Below are 26202 nucleotides of genomic sequence, written 5' to 3'. Positions count from 1 at the left end.
ATGCAGGGACATTAAAGGTGTATTCCAACCTTTTAAGCAAAAAGCAAACTGATCATATCATCTGTGTGGACAGAGACTTGAAGGAGCATTTGCAACATGAATTCCTTCATACCTATTTCCCTCAGTTGGGGCAAGAGCCTCTAGGATGGTCACAATGTCAGGTAAGGCCAGTGTCCTGATCTGTACCACAGAACTGAACTCTAGTACAGTAGTTCTGTAGTCCAGTCTAGGCACACAAGGCTCTTCGCATAGGTTTACTTAGTTAAACTGAATGGAGAAGTAATCTCACAGAGACATTTGCCTTACTGAAAGTCCACAAAGATGGCTAGCAGTTGTTTTTCCTTTGCTTAGTAGTTGATCTGAAGACATGTCTCTAGGCACTGTAGTCTGGTAGGTTTGCAGTCTTCCATGTTGCCACGGAAATGATCCTGAGTGCAGCAGTGCTCATCACGGCTTGGGGCTTATGTGACTTCGAGTTCACATAGAAAATACATCTGTACTAATGATGTATTCAGGGTTTCCCAGGTGGCACGAGTGGTAAATAACCAGTCTGACAATGCAGGAGATGCAAGATGTGCAGATTCATTTCCTGGATTGGGAAGATCCCCTGGAGGAGGGCATAGGAACCCACTCCAGTATTCTTGCCTGGAGAATGCCACAGATAAAGGAGCCTGGCAGGCTACAGTCCATGCGGTTGCAAAGAGTCAGATATGACTGCAGCAATTTAGCATGCATGCAATTATGTGTTCAGCAGTGGGAGCTATGAAATAGAAGTTCATGATGCCTAAAGGCACCCACATGCACCATGGTCAGGTTTAAGTAAGGGTCAAAATGCATTTCTTGTGTTCCTCTCATCCTGGTGTCAGAGTTGTGGAGATAACAGTCCTTGGTAAACTAGAAGCCAATCTTGGGGACTAGAATCCCTTATCTTGCTTATTTTGAAAAGCCAAGTGTTCTGGGTAAAAATAAAGTTGTCAGATTCATCTTAAGGTCACTGGGGGGAGCACGTTATTAGTAATAAGTTCATCACTGTTTTGAGTCTCATGGGTCTGTGTTGGCCACCATGGCTTGCTTCTTAGCACAAAATGTGTGCTAGAGAGTCCATCCATCCCTTCCTTGAGCCTCCATTGCTGGGTAACTAGACAGTGTTTCCAGTGGCAAGGAGCTCACCATGTGTGGGCAGAAGTTTTCAGAAACCAAATGTCAGCCAGAAGAGGAAGGAGATTGTCTCAGGTGTTTGTGTGTTTTCTTCCTCATCCCCTCCCTTGTCCTCCTTGGACACAGTGGCCCCTGTTAGGAAACTCAGAACCAGGGGTTCTGTTGAGACACAGCCAGCAAGGTGTCTGTTTTGCTCACTAAGTTCACAAGAGTAGCTCCTTCACAGTGGTGTTTGTATAGTCTCCTCAGGTTGCTGGTCAAATGAAACTGAGAAACCTGGATTCTTTTTCATTAGGCTTGAATTTCAGAAACTGGCTATATCACGGAGTATCCATCATTGTCAGAATAGCATGAGAGCAAATAGTAGTTACTGGGTGTGGCTCAGTCAGCCATGTCTGCAGGGACTCTTGTGACCCAGTATATTGTTTTTGATTTACATTTCCTGTATTTCTTGTTTTATAAATAAGGATCTTTCATCATCTTTTTTTTTCAAATTTCCTTTATTCCTTCTTTCCTTCCTTCTTTCTTAAACCATACTTGGTATTCCCTCTTTTAGGTTTTTTCACCCATTACACACTGTATCCTGGAGATGCTTCCCAATCATTTCATCGGGATCTTTATCATTCCTTTTATACTTGTTTGTACAGCTCCATGTGCACATTGCACCCTACAGTCTATATTTTTATACTTTACATATGATACTTTAGCCTACCAGTCTCCTATGCTTTATGTTTAGGTGGTTTTAATATTTTACAATTGCAAATATTATGCTATGAAAAACCTTGTACATATGTATTTTCTTTGTTTGGTCTATTGAATTATATTAACAAAATATTGAGGCAACTGAGAAAATGAGAAATTTAACAAACATAAAACACATTTGAATTCCATGAGTATTATTTTTATGGTAAAGTAACTTTCACACACACTCATTAAGACTCTTCTCATAGTTTTCATAGCAGACTTCACAATATGGTGATTTTCTTCTTAACTTCATAAAATGAGATAACTGCTGCTGTTTTCATTTTATAAATTGTAAGCTAAACATTTCGCAGTAGATCTTTGTTTTTATTTAGTTCACTAAATTCTTCTCTTTTTGTAGCTCAAGATGAAGTACCAGATGGAAATCATATGCTTGACCATCAAGAGGCAATGTCAGAATCAGAGATTCAAGTGAAGAAAGAAAGTTTTCACACCTGGGAGAGATTTACTAGTAAGTGCAAAAACTACAGAAAATTTTATATTGTTTTAAATTAAACTCATTAGGAGATATTTTTATTTTGGTTTATGAAAATGTATTTGTTGAGCATATATTCATATTGAAATATTTCACTTTGACTAAAATCAGATACCATGAGATACCTAGAGAGAAAAGCAGAAATACTGATACCATTTGATAGAAATTTTTGTCCTTAAGAGCATTTTGTGACCAGAAGATTAATGGCCCAACACCCAGTAGCAGGTGAATACCTATGTCTCCAAAGTAGTGTGCCTTTCAGCCAGCTCCCAGTAGTTATAACTACAGAAGCCCAATGGATGCCTCTACCCATGATAGGGCCCTTGCGCCATAGTCTCCATTAGCAAAGAGCTGTTTTGGAGATCTGTAAATCAAACATCTGATGAGGGTCAGGAGGCCTGTTGGAGGGCCTTTTGGGCATTCTCTTGGTTGTATCCTCACTAAAATGAAGCAGCCTCTCTGGTAACCACATAAATTGGTTTCATCAATGACTCTCTATGGGCAAATGAGAATGCAGGTGGTCGAAAGGGTTGCACTATTTGCTGGGCCCAATTATTTTTTCAGAGTTGAATCACCCAAGTTTGGCAGTCTTGTCCTCTGGAATGAGAATTCATGCCCCTTAGAGATCATGCCTGGGAATTTCACTATGGTATCATCAGGTATCTAAGTGTGTGTGCTAATGGTTCAGCCAGGAGCCACTGGTAGATCCACACAGTGTCTAGTCTTTGTTGGGTGGTGTCCTTTGTGGTGGGAGGGCTAGTTGAGTGAAAACTAATCCTCCCTGTAGGAGCAGGCCACTTAGAATTGGTGACCTCTTCCCTGTAGCTCAAACGGTAAAGAATCTGCCTGCGAGGCAGGAGACCAGGGTTCAATCCCTGGGTTGGGAAGTTCCTCTGGAGAAGAGAATGGCAATCCACTCCAGTATTCTTGCTTGGAGAATTCCATGGACAGAGAAGCCTGGCAGGCTGCAGTCTATGGGGTCGCAAAGAGCCAGACATGACTGAGTGACTAACAGAGTCCTACACACAGACGCAGTCACTAATAACAGATATTTGAGCAGTGTGGTGGCCATGTGTAGGACATGACAGCTCAGGAAGCTAGAGTTCTGAAACAGCATTGGCACAATTACTTATTTACTTAATCCTGTAATGCTTCTGAAATGGTTTCAGAATAGCTCTGAATACACCATTACAAAAGCAAACCAAGTTATAAAATGATTGCATGACTTGTCAGTTGTTCACCTCCCCCCAAATCACCCCACTTCCATGTCCAAGACAGGGTTTTTAGTAAATATTGGTTTGAGGAATTACTGCTTTTATTCTCCCTGCAGTAGTTTCAATTCTTTAAGTTTGCTTTTTCTTTCCATTCCATCTTATTTGCTTTGGCCTAATTTTTATTTTTAAATACATAGAGCATGAAACTACTTCCAAAAGTTAACAATATACAAAGCAGTATGCTTAGAGGCTTCTCAATCTTCCCTCTCCTCTTGTAGGTATCTATATTCATCATTTTGTGATAGTTTTCCTGTCTTTTCTCTATTTTTTGTCTCACCTTTATTTTTTCTCACTTCTGTTTTATTACCCAGTGTTTGCATATTAGTTTTCCCCTCCAGTGTTTTTTACTTAATATTATTTCTAGAAGTCCCTCCAAGTCATTATATAGAGTTCATTTTCACACAGAGTATACTACTACATATAGCTGTTTGTACCACAGTATTTACCATAATTTATATTATACCACAGTGTGCAATGCATACCTTAAATTAACTAATTCTCTCCTTTAATATTTTTATGGTTTTGAATATTTTGCACTTCTAAATACTGAATTGGCCAGAAAATCTATTCAAGTTTTTCCATAACATCTTACATAAAGACCAGACTGAACTTTCTAGCAAACCCAATACATTGTACATGAATAACTGTGTACACATTCATTTGTATTTTTTTATTTTATGAACATGTGTCAGCATAAGGTATAAATAACTTATGAAATCAAGATACTTATATATATACATATATATCTGTGTGTGTTTTATTATATAATGTCTAGAAATATTATTGAAACACCTTCTTTGAAGTATACCAATTAAAAATGTTCTCATAAAAACTGCAGTGAGGGATCACCTCACGCAGGTCAGAATGTCTATCATCAAAAAATATACAAACAATAAAAGCTGGAGAGGGTGTGGAAAAAGGGAACCATCTCGCACTGTTGGTGGGAATGTAAATTCATACAGCCACTGTGAAGAACAGTATAGAGGTTCCTTAAAAAACTAGGAATACAGCTACCATATTACCCAGCAATCCCACTACTGGGCATATACCCTGAGGAAACCATAATTGAAAAAGACATATGTACCCCAATGTTCATTGCAACACTATTTGTAATAGCTTCTTGCCTGCAGAATCCCCATGGACAGAGGAGCCTGGTGGGCTACAGTCCATGGTGTGACAAAGAGTCAGATACAACAGAGTGACTAAGCCCAGCACAGAACATGGTAGCCACCTAGATGTCCATTGATACATGAATGGATAAAAAAGGTTGTAGTACATGTATACATTGGCCATAAAACCAGACATGGAACAGGAGACTGGTTCACAATTGGGAAAGGAATACATCGATGCTGTACATTGTCATCCTGCTTATTTAACTTATATGCAGAGTGCCTCATGCAAAATGCCAGGCTGGATGACTGAAAGCTGGAATGAAGATTGCTGGGAAAAGTATCAACAACCTGTTATGCAGATGATACGAGTCTAACAGCAGAAAGCAAAGAGGAACTAAAGAGCCTCTTGATGAAAGTGAAAGAGAGTGAAAAAGCTGGCTTAAAACTCAGCATTCAAAAAACTAAGATCATGGCATCCAGTCCTATCACTTCATGGCAAATAAATGGGGAAAAAGTGAAAAGTGTCAGATTCCATTTTCTTGGGCTCCAAAATCAATGCAGACAGTGACTGTAGCCACAAAATTAAAAGATGCTTGCTCCTTAGAAGAAAAGCTATGACAAACCTAGACAGTGTTTTAAAAAGCAGATATCACTTTGCCGCAAAGGTCCATATAGTCGAAGCTATGGTTTTTCCAGTAGTCATGTACATGCAGATGTGAGAGTTGGACCATAAAGAAGGCTGAGCACCAAAGAATTGATGCTTTCAGATTGTGGTGCTGAAGACTCTTGAGACTCCATTAGACAGCAAGGGAGATCAAACTAGTCAATCCTAAAGGAAATCAATCCTGAATATTCATTGGAATTACTGATGCTGAAGCTGAAGCTCCAGTACTTTGGCCACCTGATGGGAAGAGCTGACTCATTTGAAAAGACCCTGATGCTTGGAAAAATTGTAGGCAGGAGGAGAAGGAGACAACAGAGAATGAGATGGTTAAATGGCATCACTGACTCAATGGACATGAGTTTAAGCAAACTCTGGGAGATAGTGAAGGACAGGGAAGCCTGAATGCTGCAGTCCATGGGATTACAAAGAGTTGGACACAACTTAGCAACTGAACAACAAAAACATGGAGGGATATGCTTATGAGAAATCATTTTATAGATTATAGGAACATCTGAAGAGTCACTGACAAGAATTATAAGAGGCTTTTGTTGGCCTTGTATTGATCAAAGAATTTGATAAAAATCCAGAAGTCAGTTAATTTGCCCCTAGTAGCTATACTAAGTGTTACCAAACAGTTTTATTTCCATCCTAAACATTGGGGGAAAACAGCTAGAAATTAAACAACTTTTAATTTTGATAGACAGACCTTTGGTCAGTACAATTGAATTGGTAGAATGGGCCTTACAAGCCTGGTCCAGACTCATGGGTCCACTGTATGTTACTGTTATCTTCTTCTCCTAGCTTAGTGATGCTTGGCTTAGTTGAAGGCAGGTGCTAGGAACAGGGGTCAAAGTTCATTCAGGTGGAGGGCCTTTTCAAAATGAGAGATGTGAATCTATGAATTAATGTCTTTCAGTTTGGCTTCATATGGATTAGTTAATAATACTTGATAAGATTTTTTTCATTATGTCTATAAATAATCTTTTATTTGATGTCCTTTCTAATAAAATCTCTAGATTGTAATTCATTATCCTTTTCATCTCCTGGGAGCTTGATATAAAAGTACTTAGTATTTTTTTAAGTGTCTCAATAAAGCCCTGTTAATAATGTAATATATTTCCTTTGAACCATCATGGGTGCAAATTTCCAAAATTATTTTTCCCATAAAATCATTTTCTTAAAATCCCAGTGTGTTAAAGAATGTATATGTTTGAGTAATGGCAGTTAGGCTTCACTAGATGTGTTTGTTTTGTTTGATGGACTGTGTAGATCACAATAAACTGTGGAAAATTCTGAAAGAGATGGAAATACCAGACCACCTGACCTGCCTCTTGAGAAACCTATATGCAGGTCAGGAAGCAACAGTTAGAACTGGACATGAAACAACAGACTGGTTCCAAATAGGAAAAGGAGTACGTCAAGTCTGTATATTGTCACCCTGCTTATTTAACTTATATGCGTCATGAGAAACACTGGGCTGGAAGAAGCACAAGCTGGAATCAAGATTGCCGGGAGAAATATCAATAACCTCAGATATGCAGATGACACCACCCTTATGGCAGAAAGTGAAGAGGAACTAAAAAGCCTCTTGATGAAAGTGGAAGAGGAGAGTGAAAAAGTTGGCTTAAAGTTCAACATTCAGAAAACTAAGATCATGGCATCTGGTTCCACCATTTCATGGGAAATAGATGGGGAAACAGTGGAAGCAGTGTCAGACTTTATTTTTGGGGGCTCCAAAATCACTGCAGATGGTGATTGCAGCCATGAAATTAAAAGACACTTACTCCTTGGAAGGAAAGTTATGACCAACCTAGATAGCATATTAAAAAGCAGAGACATTACTTTGCCAACAAAGGTCCGTCTAGTCAAAGCTATCGTTTTTCCAGTGGTCATGTACGGATGTGAGAGTTGGACTGTGAAGAAAGCTGAGTGCTGAAGAATTGATGCTTTTGAACTGTGGTGTTGGAGAAGACTCTTGAGAGTCCCTTGGACTGCAAGGAGATCCTAGCAGTCCATCCTAAAGGAGATCAGTCCTGGGTGTTCATTGGAAGGACTGATGCTGAAGCTGAAACTCCAATACTTTGGCCACCTGATGCGAAGAGCTGACTCAACTGAAAAGACCCTGATGCTGAGAAAGATTGAGGGCAGGAGGAGAAGGGGACAACAGAGGATGAGATGGTTGGATGGCATCACCAACTCAATGGACATGGGTTTAGATGGACTCCGGGAGTTGGTAATGGACAGGGAGGCCTGGCGTGCTGTGGTTCATGGGGTTGCAAAGAGTCGGACACAGCTGAGTGAACTGAACTGAACTGAATATTAACAGAAAATATTAAGAAAACTCAGAAAAAGAGCAACTAATGTTTGAAATCTAGGAATATTAATAACAATAAAATATTTTCCACACACTCTCATTTAGACTTCTCTCATAATTTTCATAACATCACACATGGTTATTTAATGTAACTGCATAAACTGGGAGAAACTGCCACAGTTCACATGTACAGATTTGCCATGTAGGGATTTCCCAGTAGATCTTTTTTTTTTTATCTAGTGGACTGAATTCTTTATGTAGCTCAGGATGAAGTACCAGATGGAAATGGTATGCCTGTACACCAAGGCTCAGTGTCAAAATCAGACTCAAGTGAAGAAACAAAGCTTTCACAAAGGGGAAAAGCTTAGTAGTAAGTGCAAAAGCTGCAAAAGCTTTATATTGCTTTAATTAAGCTCATTAGAAGATGTTTTTATTTTGGTTCATATTACACTTTTGAGCATAAATTTTACAGAAATTCTATACTTTCACTAAGGTATGAATACCATGAGATAATTAGTGAAAAAAAGGCAAATATATTGATGCCTTTGTTGGAATTTCTGTCCTTAATATTATTTTGCGACTAGAACATGAATGCCCCAAGGACAAGAGCAAATGAATAATTGTCTCTCCAGAGTTGTGTGCCTTTCAGCCAACTCCAGGTAATTATGGGAACAGAAGCCCAGTGAATTTCTAAACATGTGGCAGGGGTCTTTTGCCATAGATTCCAGTGGGAAAGGGATGTTTCTGATATAAGAGGCATATTGGAGGGCTTTTAGGGTACCCTCTTTGTTGTATCCTCGCTGAAGTGAAACAGCCTTTTTGGTAACATCATAGATCAGTTTCATCAAAGACTGCTCCTAGGTAACTTTTAGTTCAAGTGGTCGCAGAGTCCCACTAACTGCTGGGCCTCTTTTCATTTGTTGGAACTGAATAGCCCAAGGTTATGGTATGCCTCTTAGAGATCACACTCAGTAGTTTCAATAGGGTACCAGGTAAATAAGTGTGTGTACTAATGGCCCAGCAAAGAGCCACTGGTGGGTCCAGAGGGCATCTAGTGCTTGTTGGTTGTGTCCTTGTCTGGGTCCACTTGAGCAAAACCTATTCCTCCCTGTAACAGCAAGGCCACTTAGAAATCGTGACCTGTGCACTGACTATAGACACTGGAGCTGTATGGTGAGCATGTGCAGGACATTAGTAAGATATTGCAGTCCTTCTATATAATCTTAAACTAACTGGGATCACTTGTATGCAGACGAATGCATACAAAGTACATACAAAGTATATTGGATTTATCAGGACTTCCAGTACCTTTAGTCTGGAGAATCACCTGTATGTCAGTTACAGTGGCAGGTACCATCAGGGCTCAGGGCTGTACTATAGCATTGACCTACCAGAATCAGTGAGTAACATGTGCGTGAGGCTGTGTGCAACTATCAAGTTAGTTATTCCAATGAGAAAAGTCTCATAGAGACATTTCTATTCATTAAGCTTATCAATAAAAACAGTTACATCTTTTCTTCCCATGAATCTGTTAGATAACTCAGATTGGAGGATAAGTCAGTTGGAGGTTCTCAGTCTTACCTGTGCCCTGAAAACTGCCCCTAAATGCAACAGGTCCCATCAGGGCTTGGGCTGAATGTAAGTGCAGGTGCACTTACATAGGAACTACATCTGTATCAATAAACATTCAGTAGTGGAAGCCATGCAGATTGAGTTCTGTGGTTGCCTGACAGGATACACTCAATATAGGCTTTGACCTAGGGTGTCTTGGTGATAGCCTCCAATGAACAACCAGAAAGAGTTATTTCTTTCCCTCAGTATCTGGTGTTGGAGGTCATGGAGGTCATGGTCACCTCTGCACCAGTCACCGAATGACTCTAGAAATACAATATCCCTGCTCCCTACTTTGAGTTCTGACTTTGGCACACATGCTCAGATAACCACTGATGATGTTGGAATATTGACCTAACCCCAATTGTTGCTTATGGTTTAAAGCTGGGAGGTTTGAATGAAAGTAATGGAGGCTTCTCTGACTCACGTCAGTGTCACTTGGAGCAGAGGGAGGAGCATTTGTATCAATATTAGTTACAGGTGCCTTCACAATTTGGACTTTAGTGAGGAAGTGTGCTGGGACCCATGGCCCACCACTTGGCTAGGAGCTCTTTGGTAAAACGCCTGTTAATGTTCTCCTTGAGGCCCCAGTGGTTAGGAACTAGGCCTAGAGATTTCTTTGGAAACTAACCAGATCATCCAGGGGTGGGCACCCATTAGCATTTTTAGGTCTGCTCAGTGGTCAGTTAGTACTGTTTCGTTGGTAGCTACGAAATTTCTTGAAATGTCTTGAAATTTGCCAGTCATTGTGCTGTGACCCAACAGACATCGCCTTAAAAGTAAGTTTAACTGAGCTCAAAAACCAGTGAAGTTGGCCTGAAGGAAACTAAAGAGAAATATGAGTCTTCTCAGAAATATTTTTAATGTCCGCACTCCACCTGCAACTTTATAGAGACCACCAGTGTGGCTCATGGAGCCTTTAAGAACCTCTGCAAGTGATGATCCAAGTGTGTTTTTCAAGGCAAGGGGAATTCCAGTGTAAGGGCTCTTCTGTTGGAGCCAAACATGCACTCAACCAAGGAGGGGAGAAGGTCTTAGGTGTTCACATCTCTGATCCCTCTTTTCCTCTGCCTCACTGGGCAGTGAGGGACTGGCACATCATACAGTGCGTTCTACAGTGACAGGCCCTACAGTGTACTCTCTCCCTCACCTAGTTTAACAAAATGACTTCCTTTTCATGGAGGCAGACTCCCTTAGTCACTGATGTTTCTCTAAGTTGCTAGGCAGAGCAATCCTCAGGACCTTGTATGTTTTTAGTTAAAGTATGAATCTCAACAACTCACTGCTCATAGACTGTCTGTTAGTTCCAAGACATGCTAAAGCTGACAGTGGTTCCAGGGTGCAATTGAGCATGCAGGGCCTCCAAAGACTCTGGACCCATTAGTAGCTGTAAAGTTGCTTCTCTAATTTTCTGAAAGCCTATGTGTTGAATCTCTCCTTTACTCATTGAGCATTGTGGTAGGTGAATCAGAGGCTAAGGGGAAAGACAGTTGTTCTACTTCAGAACTGAAAACTTATGCAGATAATCCAGATGATGGATCAAGATGAGGCATACAGTGAAATATTACTCAGCCATGAAAAGCATGAAATATTGCTATTTGCAGCAACATGTGCAGACCCAGAGAGTATTATATAGACAAATCAACAGAGACAGGCAAATACTGTATGATACCACTTATATTTAGATTCTAAAAAGTAAATGTGTGTACAAAATAGGAACAGACTCCCATATATAGAACACAAACTTGTGGTTATCCAGAAGGGAGATGAAGGATGGGAAGCACCATCAGGGGTTTGGGATGAACAGATACAAACTACTGTGTATAAAATAGGTAAGCAACAATGATATACTATATAGCACAGGGAATTATATTCATTATCTTGTAATAACCTATAATGAATTATAGTCTGCAAAAATAATGAATCACTATGCAGTACACCTGAAACTAACACAATATTTTAAGTCAACTTCAATTTAATGAAAACTTTTGTAAATAACACAGTAGCACTCTCCAGATCCCCATTGCATCAACTTTAGGAAAGTCATTTCGCTGCTGGCAGAGTGCCTTGTGGGTCTCTGGTAGCTCCCTCCCCACCATGTCCTGCATGCTGGTTGGTACTTCCCAAAGTGTTCCCTCCACACAAGCACTGGGCTTCACTGACCACACTGTTCCTCGTGCTAACTTGGTAATAAGAGAAAAGAAATGCCAGTTTCTGAATAGGTCTATTAACATACCAACCGAACTCAAGGTTACAGTGAACCATTATTCACTTACCCTCAGAGTGTAGGCTGTAGATCAGAACCAGCTCCGCTGTGTTCCCTTTCACACCGTGGAGGAGCCCCTGCCAAGGGGCTGCACATCAGTGCAGACTGAGGTGAGGGGTGGTCTCCCAGCTGAAGGGACCCCAAACAAAAGGCTCCTGCCATTTCATGGATCCCAGGGCTCAGGTAGCTAGAGTTCTAAAGAGCATCAGCATGATTACTCATTTGCTCCATCCTGTAATACTTCACCCATGATTTTAGAATAACTTTGCACATACCACTAGGACAACAGCCAAGTCTGAAAATTATCTCATGACTTGACTGTCTTCAACTTTCCCCTACCCACCCCACTTCCATATCCAACTATGAGGGTTTGTATTAAATACCATATCATTGAATTACTGCTTTTATTTTGCTTTCAGCAGATTCATATAGTTTACTTTTTCTTTCTATTCCATCTTCTTACCCTTATGGCTGAATTATATTTTCAAATATATAGGGCATGAATCTACTTCCAAAAGTTAAAAAATGTACAAACAGACATTTTTGTAGGCTTATCCTTCTTTTTTCCATCTTCTCTCTCATCTTGTACCCAACCAAGTACATTGATTTATGATACTTTTTCTGGGTTTTATCTATTTATTTATCTTTCCCTGTTTTTTCTCATTTCTTTTTCTTCCTTACCCAAAGTTTACATGCTAGATTTTCCCTTTTCAGTTTTTTTTTAAACTTAACTTTATTCCTAGAAATCCCTTCTAGAAGTCCCTGTAAGTCAGTATATAGAGATTAATTTAATTCAGATTATAGGTCTAGGTACAGCTGTTTGTCCAACAGTGTTTACCATAATTTATATTATAAATCAGTGTGTGATATATACCTTAGTTTATTTAACTAAATTTTTATCCTTAAAATTTATATGGTTTAGAATATTTTACATTTACAAACTTGCTGTAATGAAGAACCATGGACATATTCATTTGTATTTTTAGTTCAATAAGCTTGTACTGGCCTATAGTATAAATAACCTAGGAAAGCTTGAGACCTTATATATATGTGTGTGTGTGTGTGTATGTGCATATCTAAATACACACACACACACACGTATAAAATGTCCAGAAATATTACTGAAACAGCTTCTTTATAGTATACCAGTTAAAAGTGTTCTCATAATGTTTATTTCACATCTGACATTATGGTAATTTACTTATAAAAACTTTTGTCAAAATATGACATTATATATTGTTACAAATTTGAAATATAGAGAATTCTAGTAGATCTGCTTTTCTGTAAAGGAGCTCAGTATATTTCTTTTATGTAGCTCATGGTGATGCTCCAGACAAAACTCCTGGGCTTCAGCATCAAGAATCAGTGTCAAAACTCCCAGTACAGGAACAGAAAACTTCCAAAGGAAGAAAACACAGCAGTAAGTGTAACAATTACTATTATTGCTATTTTAGTCCCTAAGTCATGTCCGACTTTTTTGTAAGCCCATGGCTGTAGCCCACCAGGCTCCTCTGTCCATGGGATTTCCCAGGCAAGAATACTAGAGTGGGTTACCATTTCCTTCTCCAGGGGATCTTCCCAACCCGGTGATTGAACCTGTGTCTCCTGCATTGGCAAATGGATTCTTTACTGCTGAGCCACCTGGGAAGCTCATAAAACTATAGATGCCCTTAAATTAAAAAAAAAAAAAAAAGTCTCATCAGATCTTTTTTCTTTGGTTCAGGAATATATGTTTGAGCATTTAATTTATAGAAATTTTACACCTTGATCTAACTCTGAATAATATTAAACAACTACAGAGCAAGAACCATTTAGCATTTGGTTGGAATTTCTTCTGAATAGACTATTTCATGGAGAGACTTCTGCATTCATTGTTCACCAAGGCCCAAAACTGGTATGCAGTCTTTGAAAGGGTGTCTGCTTTCAACCAGCAAATACAATTAGGGATCTGAGAGCCAGGTGGGCACCTCTGATGTGTGGCCATGTTCTTTTGCCACAGACTCTAATAGGCATCAGAAAGGTTACTGAGACCTGTAACTTAAAAGGGTGAGGATTTGATGAAAGGAAAAGTGTTGCCTGTGTAGGCATCTGGAGGGCCTCCAGGGCATTCTGTTGTCAGGCCCCACTCAGCATGCAGGTCTTCTTGGTAACCTGGTCTCTGGGTGCTGTCAAGGTGACCCTGTAGGAGGATATTTGAGTACCAGTGTCTGCTACCGTATATGAGTCCCACCAGTCATTGGGCATCCTTTGTATTGTTGGGACTGAGAGTCTGAGCATGACTAAAACTTGGCAATTATTGCCTCCTGAGAGAGACCTACTCTCCCTTCCCAGTTTATTCCCAGGAATTTCCCATGAATCATAGGTCCTTGTGCCTTGTCCATGATAATGTCCTAGACATAGTGCCACATGTGGGTCAAAATGGCATCCAGATCTGGTTGGATAGTACCCTTGCCTGTACCAAGTAGGAGATATTGATTATATGTGGAGGTTGGTGCTCCATCTGGGAGTTGGACTTCCTGCTCAACCTTCTGAAAGGACATTTGTTCAGTCTCTTAGTTGTGTCTGACTCTTTGCAACCCCATAAACTGCAGCATACCAGGCTTCCCTGTCCTTGACTGTCTCCCAGAGTTTGCTGAAACCATGTGCATTGAGTCAGTGATGTCATCCAATCAACACGTTAAACACATTCTTAGACATCCCCCTCTCTTCCTGCCACAATCTTCCCCAGCATCAGGGTCTTTTCCAATGAGTCAGCTCTTCACATAAGGTAGCCAGTGTATTGGAGTTTCAGCTTCAATATCAGTCCTTCCAATGATATTCAGGGTTGATTTCCTTTAGGATTGACTGGTTTGATCTCCTTGTTGTCCAAGGGACTCTCAAGAGTCTTCTCCAGCACCACATTTCAAAAGCATCATTTCTTTGTAGTTCAGCCTTCTTTATGGTCCAAATTCTCACACCCATCCATGACTAGTGGAAAAACCATAGCTTTGACTAGATGGACCTTTGTCAAAAGAGTGATGTCTATGCTTTTTAATATGCTGTCTAGGTTTTTCCTAGCTTTTCTTCCAGGAAGCAGGCGTCTGTTAATTTCATGACTGCAATCACCCATTCTCAATGACTTTGTAGCCCAAGAAAAGAAAGTCTGTCACTGTTCCCATTGTTTCCCCCATCTATTTGCCATAAAGTGATGGGAGCAGATGCCATGATCTTAATTTTTTGAATTTTGAGTTTTAAGCCAGCTTTTTCACTCTCCTCTTTCACCTCCATCAAGAGACTCTTTAGTTCCTCTTCACTTTCTGCCATTAGGGGGGTGTCATCTGCATGTCTGAGGTTATTGATATTTCTCATGGCAATCTTGAATCCAGCTTGTGATTATCCATTCTGGCATTTTGCATGATGTACAAGTTAAATAAGCAGAGTGACAATATACAGGCTTGATGTACTCCTTTCCCAACCTGGAACCAGTCCGTTGTTCCATGTCCAGTTCTAATTGTTGCTGCTTGTCCTGCATAAAGGTTTCTCAGGAGGCAGGTAAGGTGCTCTGGTATTCTCATCTCTTTAAGAATTTTCCACATTTTTTTCTGATTCACAATAGTCAAAGGCTTTAGCATAGTCATTGAAGCAGAAGTAGATGTTTTTTTCTGGAAATCCCTTGCTTCTTTTATGATCCAGTGGATGTTGGCAGTTTGATCTCTGTTTCCACTGCCTTTTCTAAATCCTGCTTGTACATCTGGAAGTTTTTGGTTCACATACTGTTGAAGCCTAGCTTGAAGGATTTTGAGTATAACCTTGCTAGCATGTGAAATGACTGCCATTGTGTGATAGTTTGAACATTCCTTGGTATTGCCCTTCTTTGGAATTGCAGTGAAAGCAGACCTTTTTCAGTCCTGTGGCCATTGCTGAGTTTTCCAAATTTGTTGGCATATTGAGTTGGCATACTTAACAACATTATCTTTTAGTATTTTCAGTAGCTCAGCTGGAATTTCATCACTCCACTAGCTTTGCTCATAGTAATGCTTCCTAAGGCCCACTTGACTTCACATTTCAGGATTTCTGACTCTAGGTAAGTGACTAACCATTGTGCCTGTTTGGGTCATTGAGACCTTTTTTGTACATTTCTGTGTATTCTTGCCACCTCTTCTTAATCTCTTCTGCTTCTATTAAGCCCTTGCCATTTCTCTCCTTTATTGTGCCCATGTTTGCATGAAATGTTCCCTTGATATCTCCAATTTTCTTGAAATCTCTAGTCTTTCCTACTCTGTGGTTTTCCTCTATTTCTTTGCACTGTTTAAGAAAGTTTTCTTATCTCTCCTTGCTATTCTCTGGAACTCTGCATTCATTTGAATATATCTTTCCCTTTCTCCTTTGCCTTTTATATCTCTTTTTTTCTCAGCTCTTTATAATTCCTCCTCAGACAACTATTTTGCCTTCTTGATTTCTTTTTCTTTTTGGATAGTTTTGGTCACTGCCTCCTGTACAGTGTTACAAACCTCTGTCCATAGTTATTCAGGCAGTCTTTCTATCAGATCTAATCCCTTATATATATTATTCTCTTCCACTGTATAATCATAAGGGATTTGATTTAGATCATATCTGAATGGCCCAGTGGTTTCCCCTACTTTCTTCAATTTAAGTCTGAATTTTGCCATAAGGACTTCATGATCTGAGCCACAGTTAGTCAGCTCCAGGTCTTGTTTTTGCTGACTGTATAGAGCCTCTCCATCTTTGGTTGCAGAGAATATAATCAGTCTGATCTTGGTATTGACCATCTAGAGAAATCCATATGTAGAATTGTCTCCTGTGTTGTTGGAAGAGGGTGTTTGCTATGACCAGTGCGTTCTCTTGGCAAAACTCTGTTAGCCTTTGCCCTGCTTCATTTTGTACTCCAAGGTCAAACTTGGCTGTTACTCCAGGTTTCTTTTGACTTCCTTCTTTTTCATTCCAATTCCCTATGATGAAAAGGACATCTTTTTTTTTTTTTTTTTTGGTGTTAGCTGTAGAAGGTCTTGTAGGTCTTCATAGAACCATTCAGCTTTTTGGCATTAGGAGTTGGGGGCATAGACTTGGTTTACTGTGATGTTGAATGATTTGCCTTGGAAACAAATCAAGATCATTCTGTCGTTTTTGAGATTATACCTAAGTACTGCATTTCAGACAAGAACATTAAAGGTGTAGTAAAATCTGTTACAGAAAAGCCAAAGTGAACCTGATCATCTTGTAGACAGGGATGCTGAAAAGAGCATTTGTAATATGAATTGCTTCATACCTATTTCCTTCAGCTGAGTCAAGAGCCTCTGGGGCAGTTACAGTGTCATTACATCAGGCCAGTGTCCTGATCTGTACCACAGCATTAAGCTGCCTATAGTTAAGTCTGTAGGCAGGTAAGGCTGTATGCACAGGTTGTCTTAGTTGTTGAATGAAGAAGGAATCTCACAGAGATGTTTGGTTCGCTTAAACTCATCAAACAGGGCAAGCATTACTTTTTCTCTTATTAGTAGTTGTTTCCGAGATAAGTCTCTAGGCAGTGATAGTCTGGTAGGTTTCCAGTCTTCCATGTGCCTCACTAAAATGACTCTGAATGCAGCAGTGCTCATCACAGCTGGGACTGATGTGAATTGGAGTTCACACAGAAAATACGTCTGCACTAATGATGTATTTAGTTGTGGGGGCTATGAAATAGAGGTTTATAATGCCCAACGGCACCCACACCATGGTCAGGTTTAATTAAGGGTCAAAAAGCATTACTTGTGTTCCTCTCATCATGGTATCAGAGTTGTGGAGATAACGGTTATTGGTAAAGTAGAAGCCAAATGGCCCAATGGATGGGCTCCCTCGTTGCCACTTTGAATTCTGAGTTGGCTTATATCATCAGATGCTGCTGGGGACAAAAGGATGTTAGTCTAATCCCTCATCTTGTTTATTTTGAAAAGCCAAGTGTTCTAGATAAAAATAGAGTTGTCAGATTCATCTTAAGGTCACTGTGGGTAGCAGAGGGGCTAGCTGGTTATTAGTAGTAAATATCATCAATGTTTTGAGTCTCATGGGGATGTGTTGGCCTCTATGGTTGACTTTCTGGCACAAGGTGAGTGGTAGAGAGTCCATCCATCCCTTCCTTGAACCTCCATTGCTGGGTAACTAGACAGTGTTTCCAGTGGCAGGGAGCTCAACCATGCCTAGACAATATTCAGAAAATAAATATCAGCCAGAAGAAGAAGGAGATTTTCTCAGGTGTTTGTGTCTTTTTTTTCTGCATCTCCTCCCTTGTCCTCCTTGGACAGTGTCCCCTGTCAGGGAACTCAGAACCAGGGGTTCTGTTGAGACACAGCCAACAAGATGTCAGTGTCCTGCACTAAATTAACAAGAATAGCTCCTCTACGGTGGAGTTTGTATAGTCTCCTCTGGTTGCTGGTCAAGTGAAGCTGAGAAACCTGAATTCTCTTTCATTAGACATGAGTGTCAGAAATTTACCACATCTTGGAGTATCCATCAGTGTCATAGATAGGCTGAGAGCAAATAGCAGTCACTAGGCATGGCTGAGCCAGCCATGTTTGCAGTGGCTTTTGTGAGCTACTGGCACAGTGGTAAAGAATCCACCTCCCAGTACAGGAAACTCAGGAGACATGCATTGCATCCATGGGTCAGGAAGATCCTTTGTAGTAAGAAATGGCAACCCACTCCATTAAACTTGCTTAGAAAATTCCATGGACAGAAAAGCCTAGCGGTCCATGGAGTCTCAGAGTCAGATACAACTAAGCACACACACGGTGTATGTTGTTTTTTGGTTTATATTTCCTGTATTTGTTTTTTTATAATTTTATTTTATTTTTGGATGTTTTGGGTCTTTACTGCTGGGGGGGCTTCTCTGTAGTTGTGACAAGTGAGGGCTACCCTGTGGTTGTAGTGTGAGGCCTTCTCATTGTGGTGGCTTCTCTTGTTGAGGAGCTTAGGCTGCATAGGAGCATAGGCCTGGGCACACAGGTGTCAGTAGTTGCGGCACATAGGCTCTAGAACACAGGCTTAATAGTTATAATGTGTGGGCTTGGTTGCTCCAAGGCATGTGGGATGCTCCCAGATCAGGGATTGAACCATATCTCCTACATCTGCAGGCAGATTCTTTACCACTGAGCCACCAGGGAAGCCCCCTCCTTTATTTCCTTTTCTATAGATTAGCTTCTTTTGTCATTTTTTAAAATTCCCTTTCATTTTTTCTTAAAAGATGGCACACTAGGTATTCTCTCTTTAAGGTTTTTTTTTTTGGTCCATTAAGTTAATTCCTAGAAATGCTTCCAAGTCAGTTTGTTGGGATCTTCATTCCTTTTATACCTGTTTGTACAGGTATTTGTACAACTGTGTGCCCCTTTATATCCCATAGTCTGTATTTTCATAGTTTACATTTGTTACTTTAGCTACCAATCTCCTATGCTTGTATGTTTAAGTGATTTTGAGTTTTTTGTAATTATAAATATGCTGCTATGCATTACATTGCACATATGCATTTTCTTTGTTTCGTCTATCTATATATTAGGCGAAAACATTAAGAAATATCTGAAGATGAGAGTCTACTATAAAGCATATTTGAAGTCTAAAAGTATTAATGATGTGGTAAAATACCTTCCTCACATTCATTAAGACTCTTCTCATAGTTTTCACATAAGATCTCACATTATAGTGATTTTCTTGTAATTTCATGACAATAGGAGAATCTGCTGCTGTTCACTTGTTATAAATTTGAAATCTAGGGATTTCTCAGTAGATCTCTCTTTTTTTAATTTAGTGGGCTTAATTCTTCTCTCTATGCAGCTCAGGATGAAGTACTAGATGGAAATCCTATGTTTGAGCATCAAGACTCCAGGTCAAAATCAGAGATTCAAGTGAAGAAACCAAGTTTTCACAAAGCGGAAACACTTACTGGTAAGTATAGTTAGATAGCATCACCGACTCAATGGGCACGAGTTTGATCAACTCTGGGTAATATTAGAGGACAGAGGACCCTGGTGTGCTGCAGTCCATGGGATTGCTAAGAGTTGGACATGACTTAGGAACTGAAGAACAATAAAAACTACAGAAAAGTTTTAATTATAAATTAAGCTCATTAGAAGATGTTTTTCTTTTATTTCATGATTATGTATCTTTGAGGTATACTTTATAGAAATAATACACTTTGACTAAACAGTAGATACCATGAGCTATTTAGAGAAAAAAGCAGAAATATTGATACCTTAGGTTGAAAATTCTATTTTTAAAGATTATTTGGTGATGACCAGCAGATGAATGCCCCAAGGACAATAGCAGGTGAATAACTGTCTCTCTGGAATTTGTGTGCCTTTCAGCCAGCTTCAGGTAATTATGGGAACAGAAGCCCAATGGATGCCTCTACCTATGACAGGGCCCTTGTGCCATGGAAGGTCATGGAGATCATGGTCACCTCTGCACCAGTCACCGAATGACTCTAGAAATACAATATCCCTGCTCCCTACTTTGAGTTCTGACTTTGGCACACATGCTCAGATAACCACTGATGATGTTGGAATATTGACCTAACCCTTCATGTTGCTTATGGTTTAAAGCTGGGAGGTTTGAATGAAAGTAATGGAGGCTTCTCTGACTCACGTCAGTGTCACTTGGAGCAGAGGGAGGAGCATTTGTATCAATATTAGTTACAGGTGCCATCACAATTTGGACTTTAGTGAGGAAGTGTGCTGGGACACATGGCCCACCACTTGGCTAGGAGCTCTTTGGTAAAACGCCTGTTAATGTTCTCCTAGAGGCCCCAGTGGTTAGGAACTAGGCCTAGAGATTTCTTTGGAAACTCTTTAACCAGATCATCCAGGGGTGGGCGCCCATTAGCATTTTTAGGTCTGCTCAGTGGTCAGTTAGTACTGTTTCGTTGGTAGCTACTTTTCCTGTGTCTTAAACTGTGTCAGTCAGGATCTGCATTGTGCTATGCACTAATAGACATCATCTTATAAGCAGGTTTAATTGAGCTTAAAAACCCGTAAAGTTGACCTGACAAAAACTAAATAGAAATCTGAGTTGGATCAGAAATATTTTTACTGTCCTTTCTCCACCCATGACTTTAGAGATCAGCAGTGTGGGCTCATAGAGCCTTTAAGAACCTCTGCAAGTGATGATCCAAGTGTGTTTTTCAAAGCAAGGGAAATTCCAATGTAAGGGCTCTTCTGTTGGAGCCAGATGTGCACTCAACCAAGGAGGGGAAAGTCTCAGGTGTTCATGTCTCTGATCCCCCTTTTCCTCTACCTCATTGGGCAAGAAGGGACTGGCATATCACACAGTGGGTTCTACAGTGACAAGCCCTCAATGTATCCTCTCCCTCACCTAGTTTAACAAAATGACTTATTTTTCACAGAGGCATACTACCTTAGTCAGCAAAGTCTCTCTGAGTAGGGAAAACAATCCTTAGGACTCTGCTTTCTTTTTTCATTAAAGTGTGAATCTCAACAACTCACTGCCTCATAGGCTATCTCTTGGTTCCAGGGCATGCTAGAGTAGTCAGTGCAATTCTGGGGTGCAATTCAGCATGCAGGGCCTCCAAAGTTTTTGGACCCATCAGTAGCTGTAAAATTCCTTCTCTAGTTTTTCAGAGCCTGTGTTTTGAGTCTTTCATCTGAGTCATTCAGCATCTTGTTAGGTGAATCAAAGGCCAAGGACAAAGACAGTTGTTCTCCTTCAGAACTCAAAAATTTATGCAAGGAATTAGGCACAGATGACGGGATTAAGATGAAGTATACAATGGAATGTTACTCAGCCATGAAAAGGAGTGCAGCACTGACATTTGCAATTACATGGATGGATTCCAGAGAGTATTTTATAGTGAGACAAATTAGAGAGAGAAGGACATATAGTGTATAATATCACTTATATCTTTAATCTCAAAAATAATAAAATTAATGTGTTTACAAAGTAGAAACAAGGGATTTCTGTGTGTTAATTTTATATCCTGCAACTTTACTATTTTCGTTGATTAGCTCTAGTAATCTTCTGGTAGAGTCTTTAGGGTTTTCTATGTAGAGGATCATGTCATCTGCGAACAGCGAGAGTTTCACTTCTTCTTTTCCTATCTGGATTCCTTTTACTTCTTTTTCTGCTCTGATTGCTGTGGCCAAAACTTCCAAAACTATGTTGAATAGTAGTGGTGAGAGTTGGCACCCTTGTCTTGTTCCTGATTTCAGGGGAAATGCTTTCAATTTTACCAAAAAACTGGAAATAGAACTGCCATATTACCCAGCAATCCCACTTCTGGGCATACACACTGAGGAAACCAGATCTGAAAGAGACACGTGCACCCCAATGTTCATCACAGCACTATTTATAATAGCCAGGACATGGAAGCAACCTAGATGCCCATCAACAGACGAATGGATAAGGAAGCTATGGTACTTATACACCATGGAATATTACTCAGCCATTAAAAAGAATTCATTTGAATCAGTTCTAATGAGATGGATGAAACTGGAGCCCATTATACAGAGTGAAGTAATCCAGAAAGATAAAGACCAATACAGTAAACTAACACATGTGTATGGAATCTAGAAAGATGGTAACGATAATCCTATATGCACAACAGAAAAAGAGACACAGATGTATAGAACAGAATTTTGGACTCTGTGGGAGAAGGCGAGGGTGGGATGTTTCTAGAGAACAGCATCGAAACATGTATATTATCTAGGGTGAAACAGATCACCAGCCCAGGTTGGATGCATGAGACAAGTGCTCAGACCTGGTGCACTGGGAAGACCCAGAGGAATCGGGTAGAGAGGGAGGTGGGAGGGGGGATCAGGATGGGGAATACTTGTAAATCCATGGCTGATTCATGTCAATGTATGACAAAAACCACTACAATATTGTAAAGTAATTAGCCTCCAACTAATAAAAATAAATGAAAAAAAAAGTAGAAACAAAACTCACAGATATAGAACACTAACTTGTGGCTATCAAAAGGGAGATGAAAGATGGGAAGGACAGCTGTGGTGAGATGAACCAATACAAACTACTGTGTATAAAATAGGTAAGCACCAAGGATATACTATAGAGCACAAAGAATTATACCCATTATCTTGTAATAAACTATAATGGATTATAGCCTGAAAAAATAGTAAATCACTATGCTGTGTACCTAAAACTAGCTCAGCTGGTAAAGAATCCACCTGCAATGCAGGAGACCCCGGTTCGATCCTTAGGTTGGGAAGATCCACTGGAGAAGGGGTAGGCTAACCACGCCAGTATTCTTGGGCTTCCTTGGTGGCTCAGCTGGTAAAGAATCCACCTCCAATGCAGGATACCTGGGTTAGATCCCTGGCTTGGGAAGATCCCCTGGAGAAGGGAACAGCTTACCCACTCCAGTATTCTGACCTGGAGAATTCCATGAACTATACTCTGTGGGGTCACAAAGAGTCAGACGGACTGAGTGACTATCACAACATAGTATTATGGTACTAAATCAACTCTTGAGAAATTTATATGCAGGTCAGGAAGCTTATGAACATGAAACAACAGACTGGTTCCAAACAGGAAAAGGAGTTTGTCAAGGCTGTATATTGTCACCCTGCTTATTTAACTTATATGCAGAGTACATCATGAGAAACGCTAGGCTGGGTGAAGCACAAGCTGGAATCAAGATTGCCAGGAGAAATATCAATAACCTCAGATATGCAGATGACACCATCCTTATGGCAGAAAGTGAAGAGGAACTAAAGAGCCTCTTGATGGAAGTGAAAGAAGAGAGTGAAAAAGTTGGCTTAAAACTCAACATTCAGAAAACTAAGGTCATGGCATCCGGTCCCATCACTTCATGGCAAATAGATGGGGAAACAGTGGAAACAGTGACAGACTTTGTTTTTGGGAGCTCCAAAATATGCAGCCATGAAATTAAAAGACACTTGCTCCTTGGAAGGAAAAGTTATGACCAACTTAGCATATTAAAAAGCAGAGACATTACTTTGCCAACAAAGGTCCTTCTAGTCAAGGCTATGGTTTTTCCAGTGGTCATGTATGGATGTGAGAGTTGGACTATAAAGAAAGCTGAGCACCGAAGAATTGATGCTTTTGAACTGTGATGTTGGAGAAGACTCTTGAGAGTCCCTTGGACTGCAAGGAGATCCAACCAGTCCATCCTAAAGGAAATCAGTCCTGAATATTCATTGAAAGAACTGATGTTGAAGCTGAAACTCCAATACTTTGGCCACCTGATGCGAAGAGCTGACTCATTTGAAAAGACCCTGATCCTGGGAAAGATTGAAGGCGAGAGGAAAAGGGGATGACAGAGGATGAGATGGTTGGATGGCATCACTAACTCAAAGGACATGAGTTTGGGTAAACTCTGGGAGTTGGTGATGGGCAGGGAGGCCTGGTGTGCTGCAGTCCATGTGGTCGCAAAGAGTCGGACATGACTGAGCAACTGAACTGAACTGAAATCAACTCCAGTTTAATCAGACCTTTTGTAAACAGTGCAGTAGGTACTCTTGAGAGCCACATGGTATCCCCTAGTAGTTTAGGAAGCTCATGAGCCTCATTGGCCAAGTCCCCTTTCTGTATCTTGCAAGTAATCTGGTAGTAGCTCCCTCCCCATGATGCTGTGCATGCTCATTGGTACTTCCCACCATGTTCCCTCCACAAAAGCACTGGGCTTCATTGACCACACTGCTCCTCATGCTAACTTCATAATGAGAAAAAGGAAATGCCAGTTTCTGAATACATCTATTAACATACCAACCGAACTCAAGGTTACAGTGAACCATTATTCACTTACCCTCAGAGTGTAGGCTGTAGATCAGAACCAGCTCCACTGTGTTCCCTTTCACACCGTGGAGGAGCCCCTGCCAAGGGGCCGACACATCAGTGCAGACTGAGGTGAGGGGTGGTCTCCCAGCTGAAGGGACCCCAAACAAAAGGCTCCTGCCATTTCATGGATCCCAGGGCTCAGGTAGCATTACAGTACTCATTCTGTACTGCTTCACACATGGTTTCAGAATAACTTTGCACATACCACTAGGACAACAGCCAAGTTTGAAATTGATTTCATGACTTGACTATGGTCAATTTTCCCCCACCCACCTCACTCTCGTGTCCAGCTGTGAGGGTTTATATTAATTACTATAACCATGTGTTACTCCTTTTATTTTTCCTTCAGCAGTTTTGTTTTATTACATTTACTTTCTCTTTCCATTCCATATTCTTGTCTTTATTGGTTTAATTATATTTAGAAATACATAGAATTGTCTTCATCAAGAGTTAAATAGTACATAAAACAGTGCTTTTAGAGGTTTATTGTTCTTTCCTCAGTCTTCCTCTCCTTTTGTAGATACCCATGTACATTATTTGGTGATAGCTTTCCTGTGTTTTCTCTATTTTTTTCCCTCTCTCTCCATGTTTTTTCTCATTTCTTCTTATTCTTTACCCAAAGTTCCCATAGTAGCTTTCCCCTTTTCAGTTTTTTTCCTAAGTTAACATTATATCCAGAAATCCCTCCATGTCAGTATCTAGTGATGGGTTTCACTCAGATTATAGCATGGTACAGCTGCTTGTACACATTGTTTACCATACATTATATATACATTATATACACACAATATATATATTATGTGTAATTATGGTTTATTTAATCTTCTTTGCTTTAAATTTTACACACTTTTGAATATTTTACACTCACAAATATGATCTGTGTATCCAGGAAGGAACTTAGGGAATCTCTTTTGTGTGGCTTCTGATAATGATGTGCCTGACCATACTCCTGTGCTTCAACATCAAGATTCAGTGTCAAAACTCCCAGTGCAAGTACAGAAACAGATAACTCCCAGAGGAGAAAAGCACAGTAGTAAGTACAACAGTTATGTGAAGTGAAGTCGCTCAGTCGTGTCCGACTCTTTGCGACCCCGTGGACTGTAGCCCACCAGGCTCCTCCATCCATGGGATTCTCCAGGCAAGAATACTGGAGTAGGTTGCCATTTCCTTCTCCAGGGAATCTTCCCAAGCCGGGGATCGAACCCAGGTCTCCCGCATTACAGGCAGACGCTTTAACCTCTGAGCCACCTATAACAACAGTTAGAGATGCCTTTAAATTAAAAAAAAATTAATCTCATCAGATTTTTCTATTTAGTTCAGAAATGTGTGTTTGAGCATATGCTTGCTTGTGTTTGTGTGTTTGCTCAGTCCTCACAGACTATAGCCCAACTGCCAGGCTCATCTGCCCATGGAATTCTCCAGGCAGGAACACTGGAATGCGTAGCCATTTCCTACTCCAGGGGACCTTTCCAGCCCAAGGATTAAGCCCACATCTCTTATTCCTCCTGCACAGGCAGGCAGATTCTTTACCACTGTGCCACCTGGTTTGAGCATAAAATTCATAGTGTCACTTTGATGTAAATGTGACTGTGAAAGTTGCTCAGTCATGTCCGACTCTTCGCAACCCCAGGGACTATACAGTTCAAGGAATTCTCCAGGCCAGAATACTGAAGTGGGTAGCCTTTCTCTTCTCCAGGGAATCTTCTCAATCCAGGGATTGAACCCAGGTCTCCTGCAATGCGGGCAGACTGATTACCAGGTGAGCTAC

At 40.4% G+C, this 26202-nt stretch overlaps 1 protein-coding gene across 12 annotated transcripts in view; it reads left to right on the top strand.

The window, feature by feature from the left end:
- The window catches only part of CCDC7 (coiled-coil domain containing 7), a 257870-nt gene that overhangs the window by 124130 nt on the left and 107538 nt on the right, over positions 1-26202 (top strand). For 10 of the 12 annotated variants that reach the window (XM_070472033.1, XM_070472029.1, XM_070472034.1 and 7 more), the window contains 4 exons: positions 2261-2371; positions 12952-13056; positions 19437-19547; positions 25324-25467. In XM_070472033.1, coding sequence (XP_070328134.1) covers positions 2261-2371; positions 12952-13056; positions 19437-19547; positions 25324-25467 — 471 coding nt within the window. The remainder of the gene's footprint in view (positions 1-2260; positions 2372-12951; positions 13057-19436; positions 19548-25323; positions 25468-26202) is intronic. The other 2 variants (XM_020872673.2, XM_070472036.1) reach the window with 2 other exon arrangements.

This window comes from Odocoileus virginianus, chromosome 9 (genome assembly GCF_023699985.2).
Source record: "Odocoileus virginianus isolate 20LAN1187 ecotype Illinois chromosome 9, Ovbor_1.2, whole genome shotgun sequence".
Lineage (NCBI taxonomy): Eukaryota > Metazoa > Chordata > Mammalia > Artiodactyla > Cervidae > Odocoileus > Odocoileus virginianus.
Note: the sequence above shows the minus strand (reverse complement) of the source record. Positions and strands in the feature narration are given on the sequence as shown.